The sequence below is a fragment of the Vidua chalybeata genome, chromosome 3 (assembly GCF_026979565.1).
Source record: "Vidua chalybeata isolate OUT-0048 chromosome 3, bVidCha1 merged haplotype, whole genome shotgun sequence".
Classification (NCBI taxonomy): Eukaryota; Metazoa; Chordata; class Aves; order Passeriformes; family Viduidae; genus Vidua; species Vidua chalybeata.
The window spans coordinates 93832002-93851621 of record NC_071532.1 but is presented as its reverse complement, the minus strand read 5'-3'; the positions used below and the strand labels follow the sequence as shown (position 1 = coordinate 93851621).

General features: G+C 36.0%; 1 protein-coding gene across 6 annotated transcripts in view; it reads left to right on the top strand.

Annotated features, from left to right (window-relative positions):
- The window catches only part of SH3YL1 (SH3 and SYLF domain containing 1), a 48858-nt gene extending 31070 nt beyond the window's left edge, over positions 1 to 17788 (top strand). For all 6 annotated transcript variants that reach the window (XM_053937267.1, XM_053937271.1, XM_053937268.1 and 3 more), the window contains one exon: positions 17189 to 17788. In XM_053937267.1, the coding sequence (XP_053793242.1) occupies positions 17189 to 17388 (200 nt within the window). In that variant the 3' untranslated portion in view covers positions 17389 to 17788. The remainder of the gene's footprint in view (positions 1 to 17188) is intronic.
- Positions 17789 to 19620: the final 1832 nt, after the last annotated feature.

Below are 19620 nucleotides of genomic sequence, written 5' to 3'. Positions count from 1 at the left end.
CCATCCTTATAGCAAGGATGAGAACATCTACTTTATACTAAATGCTAAGGGAATGTAGCATTCACATTCTCTGAACAGAGAGACAATTCTCTCTCTCTCAGGGCTTTTTTCCTGGAGAAGCACAGAGAGAAGAAGAGAAAACAATTCTTATCTGTGCCAGTTTTTGTGCCCATGTGGAATGTGGTATGGAGATTATTTACCCAAGGCGGTTGCTTGATTGGATTCTGGTGATGATTGTTTGGATTCATGGACCAATTGGATCCAACAGCTGTGTTGGGACTCTCAGGAGAGAGTCATGGGTTTTCTAGTTAGTTAGTGATAGTTCTTATTAGTGTAATATAGTTATAGTATAATATAGTATAATAAAGTAATTAATTAGCCTTCTAAAATCATTGGAGTTCAGTGCTCATTCTTCCCAGGCATTGGGGGTCGCTTTTACAATAAGGGAAGGTTTTCTTTTCTCTGGGAAATTATTATTTTTCACCCTGCAAATGTATTTTCCCATGAGCAGTAAAATTAGGTGCCATGGTTCTCCAGAATGTGATATAGTCTCTGTCATGGGGGGACCTGGAGTCCTGCATCTACCTTGGCTGTGCTGGTTCAGTGTTACATCATGCAGATCAACCAACTGGATATTGCTAATTGAACCAAGAAGGTCATTCACCTTTTGTGGAAACACTGTCAGTCCCTGAATAAGAAATAGGGGTCCATGGAAAAAAAAAAAAAAAAAAAAAAAACAGAAAAAACCCCAAAAAACAGACACTAATATAAGCTAAACTAGTATGACAAATAACTGTTCTAGAAATGGTGCAATTATGCTTTTCACTTCTACAAAAAGACAAGATTTCAAGAAACTTCTTACCTTTTCATGGAGAGGTCTGACAAGGTTTGCATTGAGACTTCCCTAGTTATATTTCATTTGGTTTATCTTTCTCATTAACAATTATTTTGCCATATTAGGTAACCTTCAAATATTCTTCTTCCAGTTGTTTTTTTTTCTTGAAGAAGCTTAGCTAGAAGTGACCTCTACTCTTGTGGAAAGGAAGTGTTAATTTTTTCATACACAGTGAGACTTCCACCCCTCTTCCCACTTTTCTCTCAGTGGTGCATGTTTGTGGTTTTAGCAGCTCCTTTGCTATGTAGCAAGGAAGGTGTCAAAAGAAGATTAAAAACAGGGAAATAGAAAACTCCTCTGTAAGGAAAAATATAATGGGAAAACTTACTTTGGTCCACAATTTCAAGTATTGGTCTCTGCCAGAAGGTTCAGATTGTGTCTTTACTACTACTGACATTTCTGCCTTTTGTCAGCAACTACAGAAGGATAGAAGAGAATCTGAGGTTGAGAAAGCAGAGATACTGTTTGGAGATACTGTTGAGGGAAAAACCTGCCTTCACATATGTTGTACATTGGACAGATTTGAGCCAGTGGTTGAATCCCATCTGCAAGCCTGAATTTCCTCATGCTTGAACCAAGGGATGTGATTAATGTTAGTTTTTTCTTTCTAGAGAGCATCTATACAGCCAATATTTTACTTGATTTAAAAGCATATGTATGAAGAATATTGTTAATACCACTCTTAAATTTCAACTGAAAATTGTGATACTTTTCGCTTTTTCATTTCAAGAACTTTATCATAACTAGGCTGATGTAGTGAGTATTCTGTAAAGTTTGGTTGTGCTTAGCTGGGAAGTATAATATCAGCACACCATGGGTGATAATAGCTGTCCCAGATGCTTCATCCATTGAGATGGTGGATGTGGCAGGTTGCAGAGTTTCCAGTGATCAGATTAGGCTCTAGTTTATGGTTCTGTGTCATTTCAAGCTCTTGCTGAAGCTGTTCTGTAATGAATAGGGCTATCTATCTTTCTCCTACCAGTTTAAACTGTGGTCAAATGATTACAGGATTGTGCCATGGGATACTGTAAGTGGAAGTACAATTGCTTGAGTCACCAGTTGGCATGGGAAGGGAACATTGATTGAATAACTTTTGAAATGATAAGTTGATGAAGCCTGTGGTGTAAGTAGAATTAATAATGGCTGTACTGCTGCTGAAGGAACATTAAAGCAATGAGAATTAGTAATTGTGGCAAGAAGTAATCCTAGCATTGATTTCAACAGCCCCTTAGTGCAGCTAAAGTTAACAAGTTTTCTATATATTGCAGGTGTTCAAGTAATATAAATATTATCATGAGAGTGCTAGACTTTGTATCAAAACAGGAGATACTCACTTGTTCCCATTACAGAAAGCAGTTTCCGAATCTTTCACAATGACTTGAAACACTTTCTCCTTTTCATGTATATTTTTTTCTTATGAAGATCAATTATTCTTTTCTCAGGCTTTCTAGTTCTCTAGAAAAACTTTTCTGTCTGATTCCTTTGCATGGTAGTAGTAACATCTTTAATTTGTTTTATTCTGCAAAGCTCATTTTCATTTTGCCTTGAAAACAGGCTTTCTGTTCTTGGTCTGCTATTTTCTCAACCAGTTTTAAACATTGATGATAAGGATTGTGAACAGAACTTCAAATGAGGCCTTGTACAGTATTATTGTATTATTATTTAGTGTGTTTCCATATGAGATACTCTTTGTCTCATAAAATTTTATTTTAACCATTTTTATAGCCAGTGCAGAGAAATATTTCTCCATGCAAAGCAAAAAAAAAAAAAAAAAAAAAAAAAATCAGTATTTCACAAAGCATTTTCCTAAGAAACTGGCAGAAACTGTATAGAATTGTTGTTTTTACTACTCTTTGTTTTTTTTTCTAGAGGCTGTAGATTGTTTCCCAGACCTTTGTAAAAGCTAAGACTGCTATCAAGTGAACCAGGTTATGTGCCAATAATACCCTTGGCAGAAATTTTAAAGCTGACTGTAAAGAGATTTGAGAATCAAAATGCAGAGACAGTGTATTGAGATTGAGATGCTAACTCAGTGTGTGTAGAGGAAACGTTAAGGTGTTCCAGATCATTCCTAAATCATCAGTTTGATCTGAATAAAACAGAGCTCAGTTCTTGTCACTGTACTTTGCTTTTCAGAATATGAAGGCTATGCTTAGGATTGCATCTCAGCAGAGGCATTATTTGCATTAATGTCATTTTGAGCACGATAAAGCCCTTGACATTGATATGGTTTATTTGACCTTTTCACTTTGAATGAAAATCTAATTGTTTTTTGAAATGTCAGAAAAATCCAAAAAGTAATCAGCAAAAGTACTGCTATGGAATTGGCTCTTGCAAACAGGAGGTAGGGTTTTTTTTATATCCTAAATATCAAATACATCCACAGATGCTTAACAAAAAAGGCACTTCTTTAATGCAAAAGCTGAGTGTGCTGAAACAAAGATAGAAAGCATTCCATCAGCAGATGAAGATGATGAGCCAGCATGTTCCCCAGTAGGCCAGAAACTCAAAACCAGCGAAATACGTTTCATACTGAATGAGCTAAATTTGCACAGTGACTTAAACTTTAAATATAGTCAGGTCTGTTTCAAGCACCACTTTTGTTTGCTAGACATGACACTGTTCAGTAACAACTCAAGTTGGTAATATGGAATCTGCTTTGAAGTGATCCATTTCTAGCTTATATAGAAGAGGTCAAAAATACATAAGCCTTCTCCTGGGTTTTGTGAGTCTCTTACAAAAGTGTGTGTATAATATCTTAATTCTGTGCATACAGATTTGCAGCTGATGATGAACTTTTTATCTGTTGAGGCCTTGCTGCAAAATTGAGGGTCTTGTACCTTATATGGAATATCTGTGGCTAACTTTGCCTTTAATATTTTTTTTCCAGCCACCATTTCTTTGCTAATGGAGAATGTAGTTATTAAGTTATTTTGAAAATCAACTGGAGGGCTTTGTAACACTGGAAACCTGGACAAAGTACCCAGTTAAAGTAATACATAACATCTAGTACTGCAACTAAATCAAAAAATAGGGTTCGCTGAGGCAGTCCTCGTGGAAGTGGAAGAGGGTTTAACATCTGGTTTTGCTTTCCTTTCAAGAACTTGGGTGTACATTTAGTACTGAAATATATTAAAGAGAGTAGTTCCTGGAATGATGCAGGCCTTCCTTGATATTATCAATATACCTTGAATACATTTTCTAGCTTACTGGAAAAAGGAAAACATTGTACACCTCTTTAGAAAGTGTGGAAAGGAGGGCCCCAGGAGCTACACACCTGTCAAGCTTCACCTCTGTGCCTGGGAAAGTCATGGAACAGATCCTCCTACAAGCTATACTAAAGTACAGGGAGTCAGGAGGGTGATTTGAGACAGCCAGAACAGCTTCACCAGAGGCAAGTCCTGCCTGACCAACCCAATCAACTTCCATGATGGAGTGGACAAGGGAAGAGCTACAAATGCCTTGTATCTGGATTTCAGGTCCCTTCCCAGCCAAGCCATTCTTTGATTTTGAAATTGCCTTAAATCTATAGCTACTGCAACAAAACAGCCTTCAGGTGTTCTAGGTATAGAACAATTCTTTGCCCATAAGTGAATGTGGAATAGAGTAATGCAACTTATGCCTTCTCTCCCTCTTCAGACCAGGTTTCTTTAACTGAGCAAAAATAGGCATTTGTGGGGTATTTAAAGAGTAGTTTTACCCCAATGACAGTGAAGCTCACTTAATGCAAAAAGTCCACCCTCATTTTCTTAGTCATGAAGAACTGATTATTTGCAGCCTTCAATATTGAATTTAAACACTTGAGTGTCTTAAGAAGCCTTTATTCAGAAAGTGGAGAAAGACAGGTAATTTTGTTTACTTGCCCAAAACAAGCCATAATTATTGGCGAAGAAACAGCTAAGCAAGATATTATTTATTCTGAGTGTGATTTGCTGAATATCATGTCTCCTGACTTTTGATCAGATGAGCATTATTGGAGATTATTTGGATCAATGGTGGCATATGACATACTTCAAGCGTCTGTACAGAATATATCTGATTATAACAGATTAGTACCTGTAGATGTAAAATGTCAAATCTACTGTGCATATTTAGGTCTTCCCAAACATCTGTTCAGTGAGATCGGAGGTTGTTGTTTTGTATATGCAGAGGGTTTTTTGAGGTGAGTCTACATTTAAAAAACAAAATTAAAGAGGCCATTAAGGAAATTAGTAGTTTAATGTGAATAGGACATTTGAGATTTCACTTTTAAGGCTTGGTTAAACAAACACTTGATTTGTTATTTGTCTGGAAACAACTAAAATTAAATTTGTAAGTAAGTGTACGTCTATTCTGCTCTAGAAGCTGAAATAAACCCTTTTTTTTCTTAAGCTGAAAGCTGAGGAATGAGAGCTAAGAATATGGAAAATGAGCACATTGGGTAGAAAAAAGAACTAATCAGTATACTGGTGTGATTCAAGAACTGAAATTTTTTTCATTGTTTTTAGTATTTAGGATACAGTTAGGCTACTATTTTTCTTTCTAAATGGGAGTTGCTTGAAGACTTTTTCTAAGTAGCCATTAGAATGCATAATATTTTGTTGCCATATAGGAGTTGAAAAGTTAATTTCTGCAGGGTCACAGTGTATAATACACTACAATATGGTTCTTCTTTAGTCCATTTTCCCCAGTCCTCTCTGGCTGATGTTTTATCTTGTCATGATAGAAGAAAGCCATAAAATCTTTTAATTTACTGACCTCTTATTCTCTTTGTAATAATTCATATGGCACTTTCTTTCATCCTTTTTCTGACTTTCCTTATTTAATTTCCTTCGTAAGTTTTTAAACAGATCATTTGCCACTTTCCCAAGATGCTGCTCTTTTAGGCCTATTCAGACCTTTAGACATAGTAAATGGTAAAGCCTGAGAATGGACATTGCCCAATAAGGGCCCAATAAGTGAATCTCAACATTGTAATGTGTTTTATTTCTGCTTATCATTACATTGTAACTTAGATAATGCAGTAATTTGACTTAACTTACGTGCATCCTAGCTGTGGACATGAATTCAACATCACATTTGTGGCTCTGAGCTGCAACTTTGAGCCAAACCTGACGTTACCTAAATTTGTTAGAAACCACTTACAAATGGTAAAGCCTTGAAATTCAGACATCATCAGAATGTGGACTATTATTTGCATTAAACTTCTTCAACCATAAAATATTAAAAGTATACGTATTCAGTGAACTATACTTAATGACATCTTAATTTCCAAGATGCCAGTTTTTGAAAAGTCATATGGAATGAGATACTGCCTCTGTCATGTTTTCATCATTGTATGTGGTCATAAAGGGGACATTTTGAGGTAGTGTTGTTTAAATATTTCATTACTATGGAATTTTTCTTTCTTTGTTTACATTCCAGGAAGTAAATGACCCAGTCCTTTTTCATAAAAGTATTATGTAATATATGCAAGAGGTTTTTAAATTTAAGAAGATATTCAAAATAGTAGTCACACATTCAAAATAGTCACTCCCGTTGCAAACTATGTATTTTCTATTTAAATAAGAGAATACTATTTTCAGTTGCAGTTTTCATCATTTTGATTGCTTTCTAAAGTCATGAGTGGAAAAATGAGTTGTAAAAAGAGATTAATTTTTTATATGTACATGTAGTAATAAATGTACAACTCTGTACTTTTTAACCTTTCTTTCTCTCTTTACATATGAGAGTATCTTTTTCAGTGTTTTCAGAGTGATTCTGTGAAAATTTGACTGTTATAACATTAATGAAATTGTTTGCATTGCTTTGTTTCTAAGGAGACAAGTTTAGTTGCATACATGTATTCTTTCAGATACTGACACAACTTTGCTTTCAGATTATCAGCAGATGTAGATTGGTTTTAGAATATCAACAAAGTATCTTCAATTTTTTCTTTGTTATAACTCAGAGTGTGATTTATCAGATTTATTATGATCAAGACTAATATAATTCATATATTTTGAATTTAAAACTAGTATTCTTTCCTGTTTTAAAATTTTAAAAAGCAATTATAAAATGTAATAGTGAGATAAGGCATGAGATCCTTAGCATTAAGGGACTGAACAGCTTTCAGGGAAACAGGTATGTTAGAATAATTATTGGTTTCCTCAAAAACCCAGCACTAAACCTTACATATTTCTGCCACACCTCCTTCTCAGTTCCCTTCCAATGTTTCTTTGACTGTCCCTGATGCAATTCACCTAAGAAATCAAATCTCTTTCTTAGCTGCTCTTCTACATAATGGTTCAGAAATAGACTTCAAATATAAAGAAAACCAAGGGGGTAAGTTTAGCTACAGTAAAAGGTAGATACTCCCCAGTATAACTGATCAAATGTAGCCAAGATGTTGGATTTTTCTCATTCTTGAAAAAGGTACTGTATCACTGAGGATTTGGTAGTTTCAGCTTCATAATTCTTTGGTGAAAAGATCGACGCAGGATTAGCGTTGTATCAGATAACGTGCTGTCCAATTTCTCACTCTGTATCACTGGTCTGGTACATAGTTAATGCTTTGGCTTCCACCTGATTAATGCTGTTCTTAAGTATTTTCTAAATTAATATTGACAGGTCAGTTTTAGGCTTGTTTCCTTAGTCTCTTTGAAACAGCTGCACCATTTACTTCATGTACTAGTATTTCTTATAGTCAGGGAACAGATCAAGGCACTAATCACAAAGACATCTTCATCTTCCTTCTTAACTTTGCATCCCTCTAGTCTTCTGTTTGCTATCTGCTTTTTTGGTTTGTTCTTTTTTTACCTTTTTGTAACCTTAAAATAGGTTCCATTATTTTACAAATAGACTTCCCTCCTTTGAAAACCCACTAATATTAAAGCAGTTTATGGAACCAATGACTTTGTTCCAATGATGACTGTCAAACTAGAGAGTATTATCTGTATTCTGTACTGTATTATGTTGAATTCTAATTTGACTCTGGGTTTAGAGTTCTGGGATATAGAATACATCCATTCATTTTCAAAATCTCTCTTTATATATATTTAAGTTTCTTTAAATTATGTATACATTCCCTTAATTTCTTGATCTTTGTTATTAGTTTCTGTAACTTCATTAAGATTCTTCTCAATGGATTTGACTCCTTAGCTCTGTGTTGTCTAGCTTTATCACATATTTTACTCTTAGCTCAGCTGTCAGCTACAAGAGTGACTCTGCTACATCACCAATACTTCTCCTGCTCTTGTACTTCACCTTTCTGTGGCTTCCAGTTCCTCCAGTGTTCTCTGCTCTCCTTTCCCTTCCATTTTTCATTTGCTGATTTCTTCATTTGTGGTTATCTCCTCATTAGAAAAAACTGTTCTGACAGTCTCATGTGCTGATTCATTACATTTTTTTTTAATTACAATTTTCACATTCACATATGAATCTGTGATCTCCACAAAGTAAGTTCCCTGTTCCTTCTGTTCTTTCACTCTTCCATTTAAACAGTTCTTTGTTTAATGGTAATGTGAAAGGTCAATTACTACAGGCCTTTTACCTGATGAGAATATTCTGTTTATTCATTTGCAAGAAGAAATAGGTTAAACTGAATAGAAGTTTAATGAGTGAATGAGTGGAGTAAGGAGTCCCTGAAATGTGGTAGCTGTCTTATTTTTAGTGTAAAAGTCTGAAGGTGTGAAAAAATGGGGTTTGACTATAAAAGCATAAGCCAAGCATATAATTGTCAAGAAAGGTTTCAACCAAAGGCTAATATTGAAAAAAAAAAAATTATGCCAGTACTGAATTACTTGGAGCTAAACATTAAGAAAGTTATCTTAGCAACCAGGGGAATACAACATGTGAAATAACCTTCCCAGATGACTAATGGGGTGAAAAGAGAAGTGGCAAAAAAAGTTGGTTTATTGTCTGGCAAAATACCAGACTCTGACTTAGGTCTCAGAGAATGTGCTTCATTTAGTTATGAGCTGCTGGTCTCACCTGTATGGAGGCCTTGCATTACTAGACCATGTTTCAGGTCCTAGCCAGTGTCTGTCGCCTTTTACCAGTTCATACTGTTTATCTTTCAGGAGGATACTGATGCAGATATGATGGTTTTACTCAGTTCATATCTTCTCTAAACTTGAACTCTTTCACAGATGCAGAATATTGTCATTGTTTTATCTCCCTCCCTCTCTGTCCCATCTGATCTAGTTGCTTCTTTTTAACCCCCCAACTCACAATATCTCTTTGCAGTATTATCATCTCATCCTTCATCTTATGAAATCCAAGTCTGATCATATTGCTGTTACCTAATCTTCTTTTTTCTTGTTTGGAATAGTGTGCTTCACCTTCTTTAAAAGAGTTTCTCTTGCTTCCTGTTCAAGCCATTGGGTCTATCTATGCTGATAAATTAGTCTTTGCTAATTTATCAGCATCAATAATGCCAATGTGATTGGGCACTGGAACCTGGACTCTGATTTGGAGACATCAAGTTCAATAACTTGGAAAGGAGCCATTTACTGATGTAAATGTAACTCTTATCTCCAAGTCTCTGCTGACCTGTGTACAACCACATATTAGTAATTGCATTCCATCCTTCTGTATGTAACCTGATAGATTAATATTCATCTTCTGTTTTCCTTGGTAATACTTTTGATCCCTGAATTCTATTGCTGGATTACATCTGTAATCAACTTTACATTTATATTTTGGGGTCTCACTGAGAAGTCTTCTTTATTCAGCCCTCTATTTTTCTGCTAAGTTTTCCCAGCTAACTGTCCTTTGTTGCTTTTAATTTGCTAGATAATATTTTCTGCAAATAACTATTTCTATTTCTCCTTTACTCAGGTATTCTTTTGTTAACTAATTAAGAATTCAAGATATAAATTGTCAAATAGAATCTTAAACTTCATCTTGGTGATCACTGCAGAGCACATGTGTTCTTCTGCTTGAATTTCTTTAGAAGTTCTCACTTTCACTATAGGAGCAATGAGATCTATAGATGTTCTCTGGATACCACTTTAAAGATACAACCTTTTCTTTCTGTCTCTGCTTTTGTCCATGCCTTTGTCCTGTTATGATTCAATTGTTACAACATCCGTCTCTCTGACCTTTGCAAATTCAATATTTCTTTACTGTCATCTAGATTCAGTTCCTGCTTCAAAGTTAATTTCCTGCCCTATCATTTTGTCCATCTTTTACATTCCCCCACTGGCTCTTATGTTAAGTATGCCTTTGAGCTCAGACAGAACCTAAATCACCCTCTGACAGATCTAGCTTTCATCTCAATCTTGTTAGTATTACAGATTTAACTTAGTGGTTCACCTACCTACTTCAAAGTTGAACTTTAAGCATTTCTCTGCCTGCCTTTAGACATCATCAGGGCCCAATTCTGGAGCATTTCTCAAGTCAGAAATGTAGATCTTTAGTTTCTCCTATCATGAGCCCCAACACTCCTTCAGAAAGCTATCCTTGTCATTAGTAGTTACCCTGATGCCCTCAGAATTTACTGCATGCCATTTCCTTTGCCAACCCCTTGCCTTTCATATTCTAATGTATAATATGCTGCATCCAGCATAAAATGTATCTCTCTGGGTTTTGTCGTCCCTACCCAAATCCTAGCTGAAATAAAATTCAATAAACCTGGAGGCATCTTGAGCTCAAACAGACCGAAAAGCACTCCCTGACAGATCCACCCTTCATCTCAAGGTTTATTGAAGGCATTATAAAGGAGAAAGGGACTGTAAGACCTCTAGAAACAGTGAGTACAGAAGCTGAGTAACTGTTAATTTCTGGATTCCATACTATGAGTTTAATTCTTCCCTTAAGCTGGCTTTGACTGTAATGCAGTAACTCACATAGGTCAAAATAAGCCATAAGACAGTTTTTTCTGTCCTTCACTTGTCCTCCAAGGAGCCACTGTTACCTTTTAGTTTTTACATCTTTACATCTAGCTCTGTTGAGGAACACAGAAAATGCTGACATACCTGTAATATAATATTTACTCTTGTCATTTACTGTCTTGTTTCTCATATTGCTCATCCACCAATGAATCTTTCTATTCAGCCCTTTATTTTACTAAACTCTGATCTAAGAATTGCTCTGTCAGTCCTAAGCTAAACTGATTTGTTTGTGTGCCAGTGCAACTCCTTACAACACACTGATCCATGTATTGACAAGACAGCCCTGCCAGGAGGTCACATTCTCAGAGAGATGGGGGTCTCTACTAGGTGTGCTCCATGCTGGCACTCCCTTAGCTGGATACAGGCTAGTCAGTGTCTGTTAAGAAGTCTGCTCTGTCTGGCCTGACCATCAGATGATGCTGACAGTGTGAGTTTCATTAATATCAAATTGGGTTTTGATTACAGCTGTTCCAGTCCAAACTCCCTACAATTAAAAATTTTCAGGCTGCTTTTATGCTTTCAGGTAACTTTATTCAAAAGTCTCTTTGAAGTTTTTCACCAAATTGCAGAATGACTGAGGTTGAAAAGGGCCTCTAGATATCATCTGGTCCAACCCCCTTGCTCAAGTAGGATCAGATCTATATGGCTTTTGAATACCTCCAAGAATGAAACTCCACCACATCTCTGGGAAACCTGTTCAGTCACCCTTAGAGTAAAAAAGCATTTCCTGATGTTCAGTCAGCACCTCCTGTGTTACAATATGTGCCCATTGCCCGTGTCGCTGGGCATCACTGGCAAGAGCCTGGCTCCGCCCTGTTTTTACTGTCCCTTCAGATAGCTACAGACACTGATAAGCCTTTTCTTCCCTAGGCTCTCTCAGCCTTTCCACATAGGAGAGATGCTCCAATGGCAGCTTCCATATGGCTCTTTGCTGGATTGTCTCCTACATGTCCATGTTTCTCTTGTACTGAAAAGCTCAGAACTGGACTGCACTCCTGGTGTGGCCACGCCAGTGCTGAGTAAAGGAGATCACCTCCCTTGATGCCTAATGCAGCTTAGGATACAGTTTGCCTTCTTTGCTCAGGCTCATCTATAGCTGTTGGATTAAGCTAGTGGTTGTCTTCCACTTTAACATGTTTGGTTGGGACCTAATAATAGTCATCCTTTTAATATGATCATTTGGGGCAAACATCCTTCAGGCATATATACATACAGTGTTTACACTCACAGTGTTATCTTAGCAGGTGGTGTTGTCCAGACCATTTTCTAAGGTTGGCATTAAAATTTTCTGTTAAGTCTTCATTGTTAATGGCACCAACAATCATTTTTTACTCAGATTTGCAATGGGCCCAGTAATTGGCATAGTTCTTTATCCTACTTTGGATTCTTTCCTGAACTCTGATTATAAACTCAATATTAACCCTTTCCAAGCAACAGCCTATAATGGGTAAAGAACCAATATTTGCCTGTTCACTGTTAGTTACATCTCTCATACTAAACCTATGAGCAATACCGGATCCTTTCAGTGCCTCTCAACAGTGTACTAGTATACTAAACCTTTCTGATACTTGATATGTTTGTTTTCAAAAGCACAGATTTTTGCATCTGACTAATCTGTTAGTTGTTTTCCATCATGTGGTCTGTTTGTTGGTTTTATCCTACTTCTGCACAAACAGGGTCCATGTGGTTGCTTAGTTTTCTAGGTCTGCATTTAAGCAATAAGAATTCTATTACATCTTGGACAGCTGACCCCTGCTGGGTAAAGGGATACCCCACAGTCATACTCAGTATATAAACCTGGGGGAAACCTGCCTAGGGGGCCACTGCTTGGGAGCAGGATGAGCATCATTTGGTTAGTGGTGAGCAATTGCTGGTCATTTGCACCGCCTGCTTTTCTTAGGTTTTATTTCTCTCTTTTCTTGCTATTTTCCTTTTCATTACATTTTAATAAAAAAAACTATTATTTTATTTAAATCATTTTAATGTTCTTATCTCAACCCATGAGTCCATGAGTTTTCTTACTTTTAGCCCTCCAGTTCTGTTTCACATCCCACTGAGGGGGCAGAGAGTGAAGTGTGTGTGGCACTTAGTTGCCATTTGACATCAAACCCTTACATCAGTGCACAGATGACCCACAAAATCATGCTAGCTCTCAAATTACCAACAATTAGCAAAATTTGCAAAGTGGACGTTTAGCAATCTCACCACTAATCTCAAGTACGTGAAACTTACTTCAGTTTTATTGCTGGGTCCATGGCCAAAAGCAGCACATCTTCTGCAAGATATTAAGCATCCAGCTGATGGCTGGGGGATATATGCATCTATGCCAGTAAAATTAAATTTGGGGCCCACAGCTGAACTGTGTTCCAACTATTCTGTGTTCCAACTTAGAGCTGGGTTTTGAAAGTATAATAAGCTCAAGCCAAAATGATTACAAATGCCTGTTCTTCTCTAAAAACCAGTCTCAAAAACAGCCTATGGCTTTACTAATATTTTGTAAGCTCACATTAGAATGTGAAATTAGTGGCTACTATACTAGTAAATTAAACAGTGTGAAGGCATGGGCCCAAGCACTGTAACTGATTTACTTATGTGGTTGTGTTGTTAGAAAATGCCTTGGCATTATTCTTACCTTGCACTTTCCCAAATAATTCCAAGATGTGGTTTAGTTGTTACTCCAGTATAGGAACCAGTAGGCAGTTTGCACATGGCTCGTCTCTCTGATCAGTGTTTACTGGTATGTATGTGGCCAGTCTGTGCCAGCTGGCCTTGTAGTTAAAAACTGGCACTCTTAACTGAGTCACAGAAGTGTAGACAATGTATCTGTTCTACAGCAACTTCATAGAAAATGCTTTTATCATGTGATAAATATGCCATAATTAAAAATAGTTTTATTGCTCTTTCATTCACTCTGGGGCTGTAATGTAGCACACCCAAGAGGCCATAAATTCACTCTAGTTTATGCCACACCAAGTCTTTTATCCATAGCAGTGGTCCTTCACAAAATCTTCAAATCATTATGGTATGTAAAGATAAATAAAACGGAAGGATATTGTGGTCAGAGAAGTTTGTTATCAAACACATGCCATACCTGTGTATGCTGGAGCATTAAAGATATATGCCAGCGACTGTATGAATTTGCCTTCAACCAAAATTTCTGTATTTCTGTTTTGACCACTGTGTTTGTGGAAGTGTGTATTCAAATAGCGATAACAAATAAGGATTTTTCACAATGTAGTTTGTTTTTCTTGCAGTGTGCATACTCATGAATCTCAGTGATTTTAGTATCATATGCTGTATGTAGCACTGTAGCACCATCTTGTGTGAGCTGCAAAAGTAATTTCTGTCTATGCATTCAGTGATCTTCATGTGGAATATAACAATTTTATTTAAAACCCTTTTCTGTAAAACTGAAATTGGGAAATGAGAACACAGAATAGATCCTCCTTATAAACTATGTGGTAGATTTTGTAACAGTGCATTAAGGTACCTTATTGTTAAGATGATTCATATAAATATGAAGCATGGGATGCTGAACTCTGGAGGCAAGAAATACGCATTCTGTCTGCATTGTGCTACAAAACTACAGAATTAAAGCAGAGAAATTGGAATCTTTATGAGAAATAAAATGAAACAAAACTATAGTATGGGAAAAGGCTGCTAGGGAAAATTAAGCAGAAATGGCTATGAAAGAGCTGACAGGAATAAAGCTGAAAATGCTTTTAAATTATTGCAGGTAGCAAATACGGGGGCAAGGACACAGAACTGAGCCTTCAAATTCAGCTGTAGTGCTTTGAGCTTTCTCTGTGTTTGGAAAGATGAACATGTAGTAGGGACAAAAAATGAGAAGAGAAACACATTAAACAATTTTGTTCATATGACAGAGCAAACAATAATTGGAGGCATGGTTATGGTGCACTTAATACACTGCTACCCTTTGATATCTCATATATGGATTTTTTTTCCACCTTTTCAAGCTTTAATTTGTGTTGTGTTTCCTTTCATTTCTCCTCCTACTTTTACAGAGTTAATTACTCAGCAGTTTGTGTAAGAGGAATTATAGTCTTAATGCAGGTTCAGCCATGGAGATGGTAACTGTTAGTTACTTACCATTTCTATGAGTCCAGCACATCATAGTGGTCTTGACAGCTCTTTTTGGAATGTAATGAAAAGAAGCTCTCACCTCACTTTTAGCACTTTCAGTCTTTTCTTTTGCTCTGTCAAATATATACTTTTTCCATATATATTTTGGGCAGTTTTAAATATATAGTAACTCCAATTCTCTTTGAGTGATTATTCATTTACATGATAGAAACACATAGGTTTAATAACTCAAAGCATAGGAATTTTTTGCCTTCACTGTAGCATTTAAATTCACTCAACACATGTGTGCTCCCTGAATGTGGCACAGGGGTAAAACACACCCCTTCTTCCTTTTTATATGGAACTGAGTCATAACTGTTTTCATGCCATAGCACCTGAAGAGTCCTGGGCCACAGTATTTTCTGACTATTCTTCAGTTAATGCTAGGAGTAAAAAGTTGATGTTTTAATTCATACTTTTTCTATGATTTCCTCAATCAAAATATCTAGCTTGAAACTACACTGTGCATGAGAGCACATCATATCATCCCAACTGCTTCAAATGCTTAAATTCTTGGAGGAAAATTGTGTAATTGCTGAATATTCAGTCTGTCAGGGTTTCAGATGTGACAGTAAAAGAGCTATTTAAAAAAATCTGCAATCTTCCTTTTTGGTAGGAGTAACTAGTGGAGATATGGACCTGATAAATTTGGTGGTTTTTTCACAGTAAAAGAAATAGTGTTGTATGACTTTAGATCATGACTATAGATATCAGGATACTGTGTGACCAAGAAAGATGGCATTTGACTTCTCTGCAATCAAATCTCTCCCAGCTCATAGACAAATAATTTTCTATTGTTCTTTGGTGATTGCTAAAAATGTAGATCATGAAGAGAAAGCACTCATCTGTAGAATGAACATATATATTGACGGGTGTGGGGGGAAAAATCCCTGTGCTCTTTATGCATATATTTGTGGTCCATTGTTCTTCTCTGTCCTCTTTGGCTACAGTTTGTGTTTGTGAGCCTTAGGGAAAAAAATTTCCTCTTTCTTTTGAAATGATAAAAGCTACCAGAAGAAAAAAAAAAGAATCTGTGTCAGTTGCTGAAGACAGACTGCAAAAAAAAACCACAAAAAAAGTTGTATCAATGCTTCTCTCACCACACTTTCTAGCTCTCCACTGTCAGTGTGTAAACTAGTGAGAGGCTGGGTTTCCCCTTCTGCAACAGTTTTGACAGCAAGAAGGTGAAACTAATTCTAAAAGCCTTTAATCTAGCATGCTTGGGCATTTATGCAGCCATCATGTCCATATGAGCAATATATCCTGAAATCTCTCTACCTGACTGTGTAAACATTATTTCCTCTTGACTAATCTTCCATTGCACCTTCCATGTTTCACTTTTAGATTCACTCATGTGAGATTTAACTGTTTTCTAAATCAACATTAATCTAAAGCAACTACCTCCTATAGCTCAGACAGTAACATACTGTTAAATTGAAGATAGATGAAAAGTTCAGTGCTAATAAACATTGGCTAAATAATAAATATTGGCTAAAATTTTTCTACAGGAATGGAGGGTGGATAATAGTATCCAAGATTTTGATAGTTTTAAAACTAGTTTAGAAGCCTCATGGCATGATTCCAACCCCAACTGAGGGCTGAAATAGTGATGTAAGAGACTGGTGTAAAGAGAATAAAAGCCATTTGTATATGTGGTTGAAAATACCACTATACAAACCAAGTCACCTCCAGTACATCAAACCATAATTAGTTCTTTCCACTGGCACATTTTGTGTGTTCTGTTTAATGCCTGAGATACACCAAAATCCCAGGCAAAACCTATGGTACAAGAAGGGAAGGGCTATGGATATTTTGCATTTTGCCATCCTATGTCTTGAGTTTTGATTAAAAAATCAAATTCTCTCCTTTGGGTTTTGCAGTTTCCATGAAGAAGCTGTCACAGAGAACACAAACCAAAACTCAAACCTGAGCAGTGGCTCTGATAGCAGTCATTCAGGAAACATTTGTGCTTTCCTCAAGACACCACCTTTGTTCCCACTGTCTCTGACCATATCAGGCATATAGAAAAATGGCTGATCTTTACTTTATATAGAGTATTATTGTATTAAGTAGACTGTGCTGATAGGCTGGAATTCAAATTTCACTTACCTAAGATTATAGTGGAAATGGAGGGGATTTTTCATCAGTGGTTTATATGCTCATATAGATTATTTTAGTGTTTTTGTCACCCTTTTCTACTGTCATTTAAGAACATTCTGTTTAAGAACTTAGTGTGTGTGCTGACACTAGTAATTTCCTGTTTGTAATTCCATTTTATTATTTTCTTTAATTTCAGATAACTCTCAGAGTGATCCAGTAGAAGTGACAGCACTTTATTCATTTGAAGGACAACAGCCAGGTGACTTGACTTTCAAAGCTGGAGACAGAATCACAGTGACAACTAAAACAAATTCCCAGTTTGATTGGTGGGAAGGAAGAATAGGAGGAAAAACTGGCATCTTTCCAGCCAATTATGTTGCCATAAGTAACAACTAAATTTGTACAGAATAAAATGTTGAGGCGGTAATATATGTACACTGAAAAATATATTTTAACTTTTCAGATTTTATTAAAATGAGATTTTAGATCAATACTATTCTAACAAAAAAAAAAATTAAATGCTTTGTATGACCATAACTTTCCCCTACATTTATTTCTTAAGTAAACAGTAGGTGATAGTCAATTTATGAGAGTTTTATTTTTGAGCAAGTTGCCCCAAAAAGTAATCCAATTTGTGTATAGTTTCAATTCTGTCTTGCTATATGGATTAATTTTTTACATGAGGGAAAAATTTGGAACAGTTTAGAATTAAATATGCAGGAAAAAAAAGTTGATTTCTATTAAATTGTAATTTATGGTCTCGTTCCTTAATAAATGCTCTTAAATTTGCTTCAGACCATGTCTGAGTTCTTTACTCAGTAAATGCAGATGTTTTTCCACAGTTATGGTAGTTAAAAGTGCCTTCCTACTTGGTTTTAAAAATCACTCTAGATATTGCAGATTTTTTAGTAACTACTTTAGGTCTGGTCTGTAATTTTTCTTATTATGAGGCATATAAAGACCTTTTTGAAAACAACTGTGTGACAGTTAAGCAGTTCAGCTTCTCTGATAGTTTGTCTTATATTGCCCTCACCTTTGGAGAATTTAAGCACTTCTGAAAGTTTGTTTAGTAAAATGCATGCATAGTCCCTCAGAAAACAGATAGGCTTATCCTTGATTCTTGTAGGAACTTGTTCCACAGATTTCTCTATCCACAAGATAGAGAAATTTCTTGTTCACAGGTGAGCTTCAATTCTTCCTGCGTCTTCCCATTTAAAACTTTTTGAATGTTTAATCTTTAGGCAAGGAGCAATCTAAAGTAAACTAGAGAGTAAATAGTGTATATTTATGATAATAAGATAGAGACAATATTTCTGTGGGATAGATGTGATAGTAATGTATAGCACTATACTATGTATCTCATACTATGAGATAGTATGATTCTCAGATTTCAATTTTGAGTATATAATTTTTTCATTTTGAGTATATTTCTAAATCAACTTCATTTTAAGATACAGATGCTGCCTTTAAAGTTGATGTGACAAATCAGAGCAGAGGTGAGAATGAGGCTTTGAGTTTTTTAGAACCAGTTTAGTTCCCTTCTCAATGCTGAATCTGCTGGATTTGCCTCTTATTTGGAGTTAATGCCAAGATGATAATTATGCTCCATCAGCTTTTCCCCACTTGACAATATCCTTGTTTCTTCTATGAGGACCAGAAATTTATTACATGTGATCTTTCCAGCAACCAAGTTATAGTTGCTCTGTTATGATGCACTTATCTATCAGGTAATCTTTACCTTTAAGTTATCCCATCAGAATGCTAAGGCTAAGCCTAGTGTAGATGAAGATTTTGCATTATTTATTTCTATTTATTTCTACTCATCAGCAAAAGTTTCTGGATTTCTTTCAGACAAAAATATATTTTGATAAACTCAAAATGACACAGAAGAGACTGAAACCATAATCATATGTGTTTACAACCTTTCAGTGAAAATCCTTTATATGCTTTGCCTCATAATTTAGACAGAAATCTGTCTTCAAATAGATACCACCACCAAACAGATCCATACTGCTTGCACGTGTTTTTTTAGTAAATATTTTCCAGCTAGTGGGAAAGAGTTATACAACCTCAAGTAGCTACAGTGGAGATATATGCTGCCAATATATGCCTTTAGAAGGACTGTTGTAGCATCTGCCAATTTCAGTTGAGAAAGCAGGTTCTGTGCTTACCTATCTTTGACAGACTGTATCTATTGCTTCTTAAGCCAAAAAACACCAAATAAGCCAGGACTCTGTGAACAGGACTTATAATAGTGTTATAGTCCCAGAAGCTAGATATTGTCACATATTCACAAATAATAACTCCTGCATTTATGATATCCTGTTGCTGCACTTTAGTTATACAGTATAAGCTGAAGCATCCACTAGCAGAATTTTCCTGTAATACTTCATTAGTCATTTCCAGAGTGCTGGCTGCTTTTTCAGCCAGTGTACTTTAGTAGAGTTGTTAAAGCTTCTTAACTCATCTCAAGTGTCTTCTTTCATGAAACTGTCAGAATTTATGAACTTGCACAGCAAAATCTTTCTATTGTTTATGTAAATTCGGTTTCCTGGATTGTGTTAGCTGAGTTTGGGGAAAACTGAGGATTGTCTAATCTCAGTGTTCATGATAGACTGTAGACTCAGC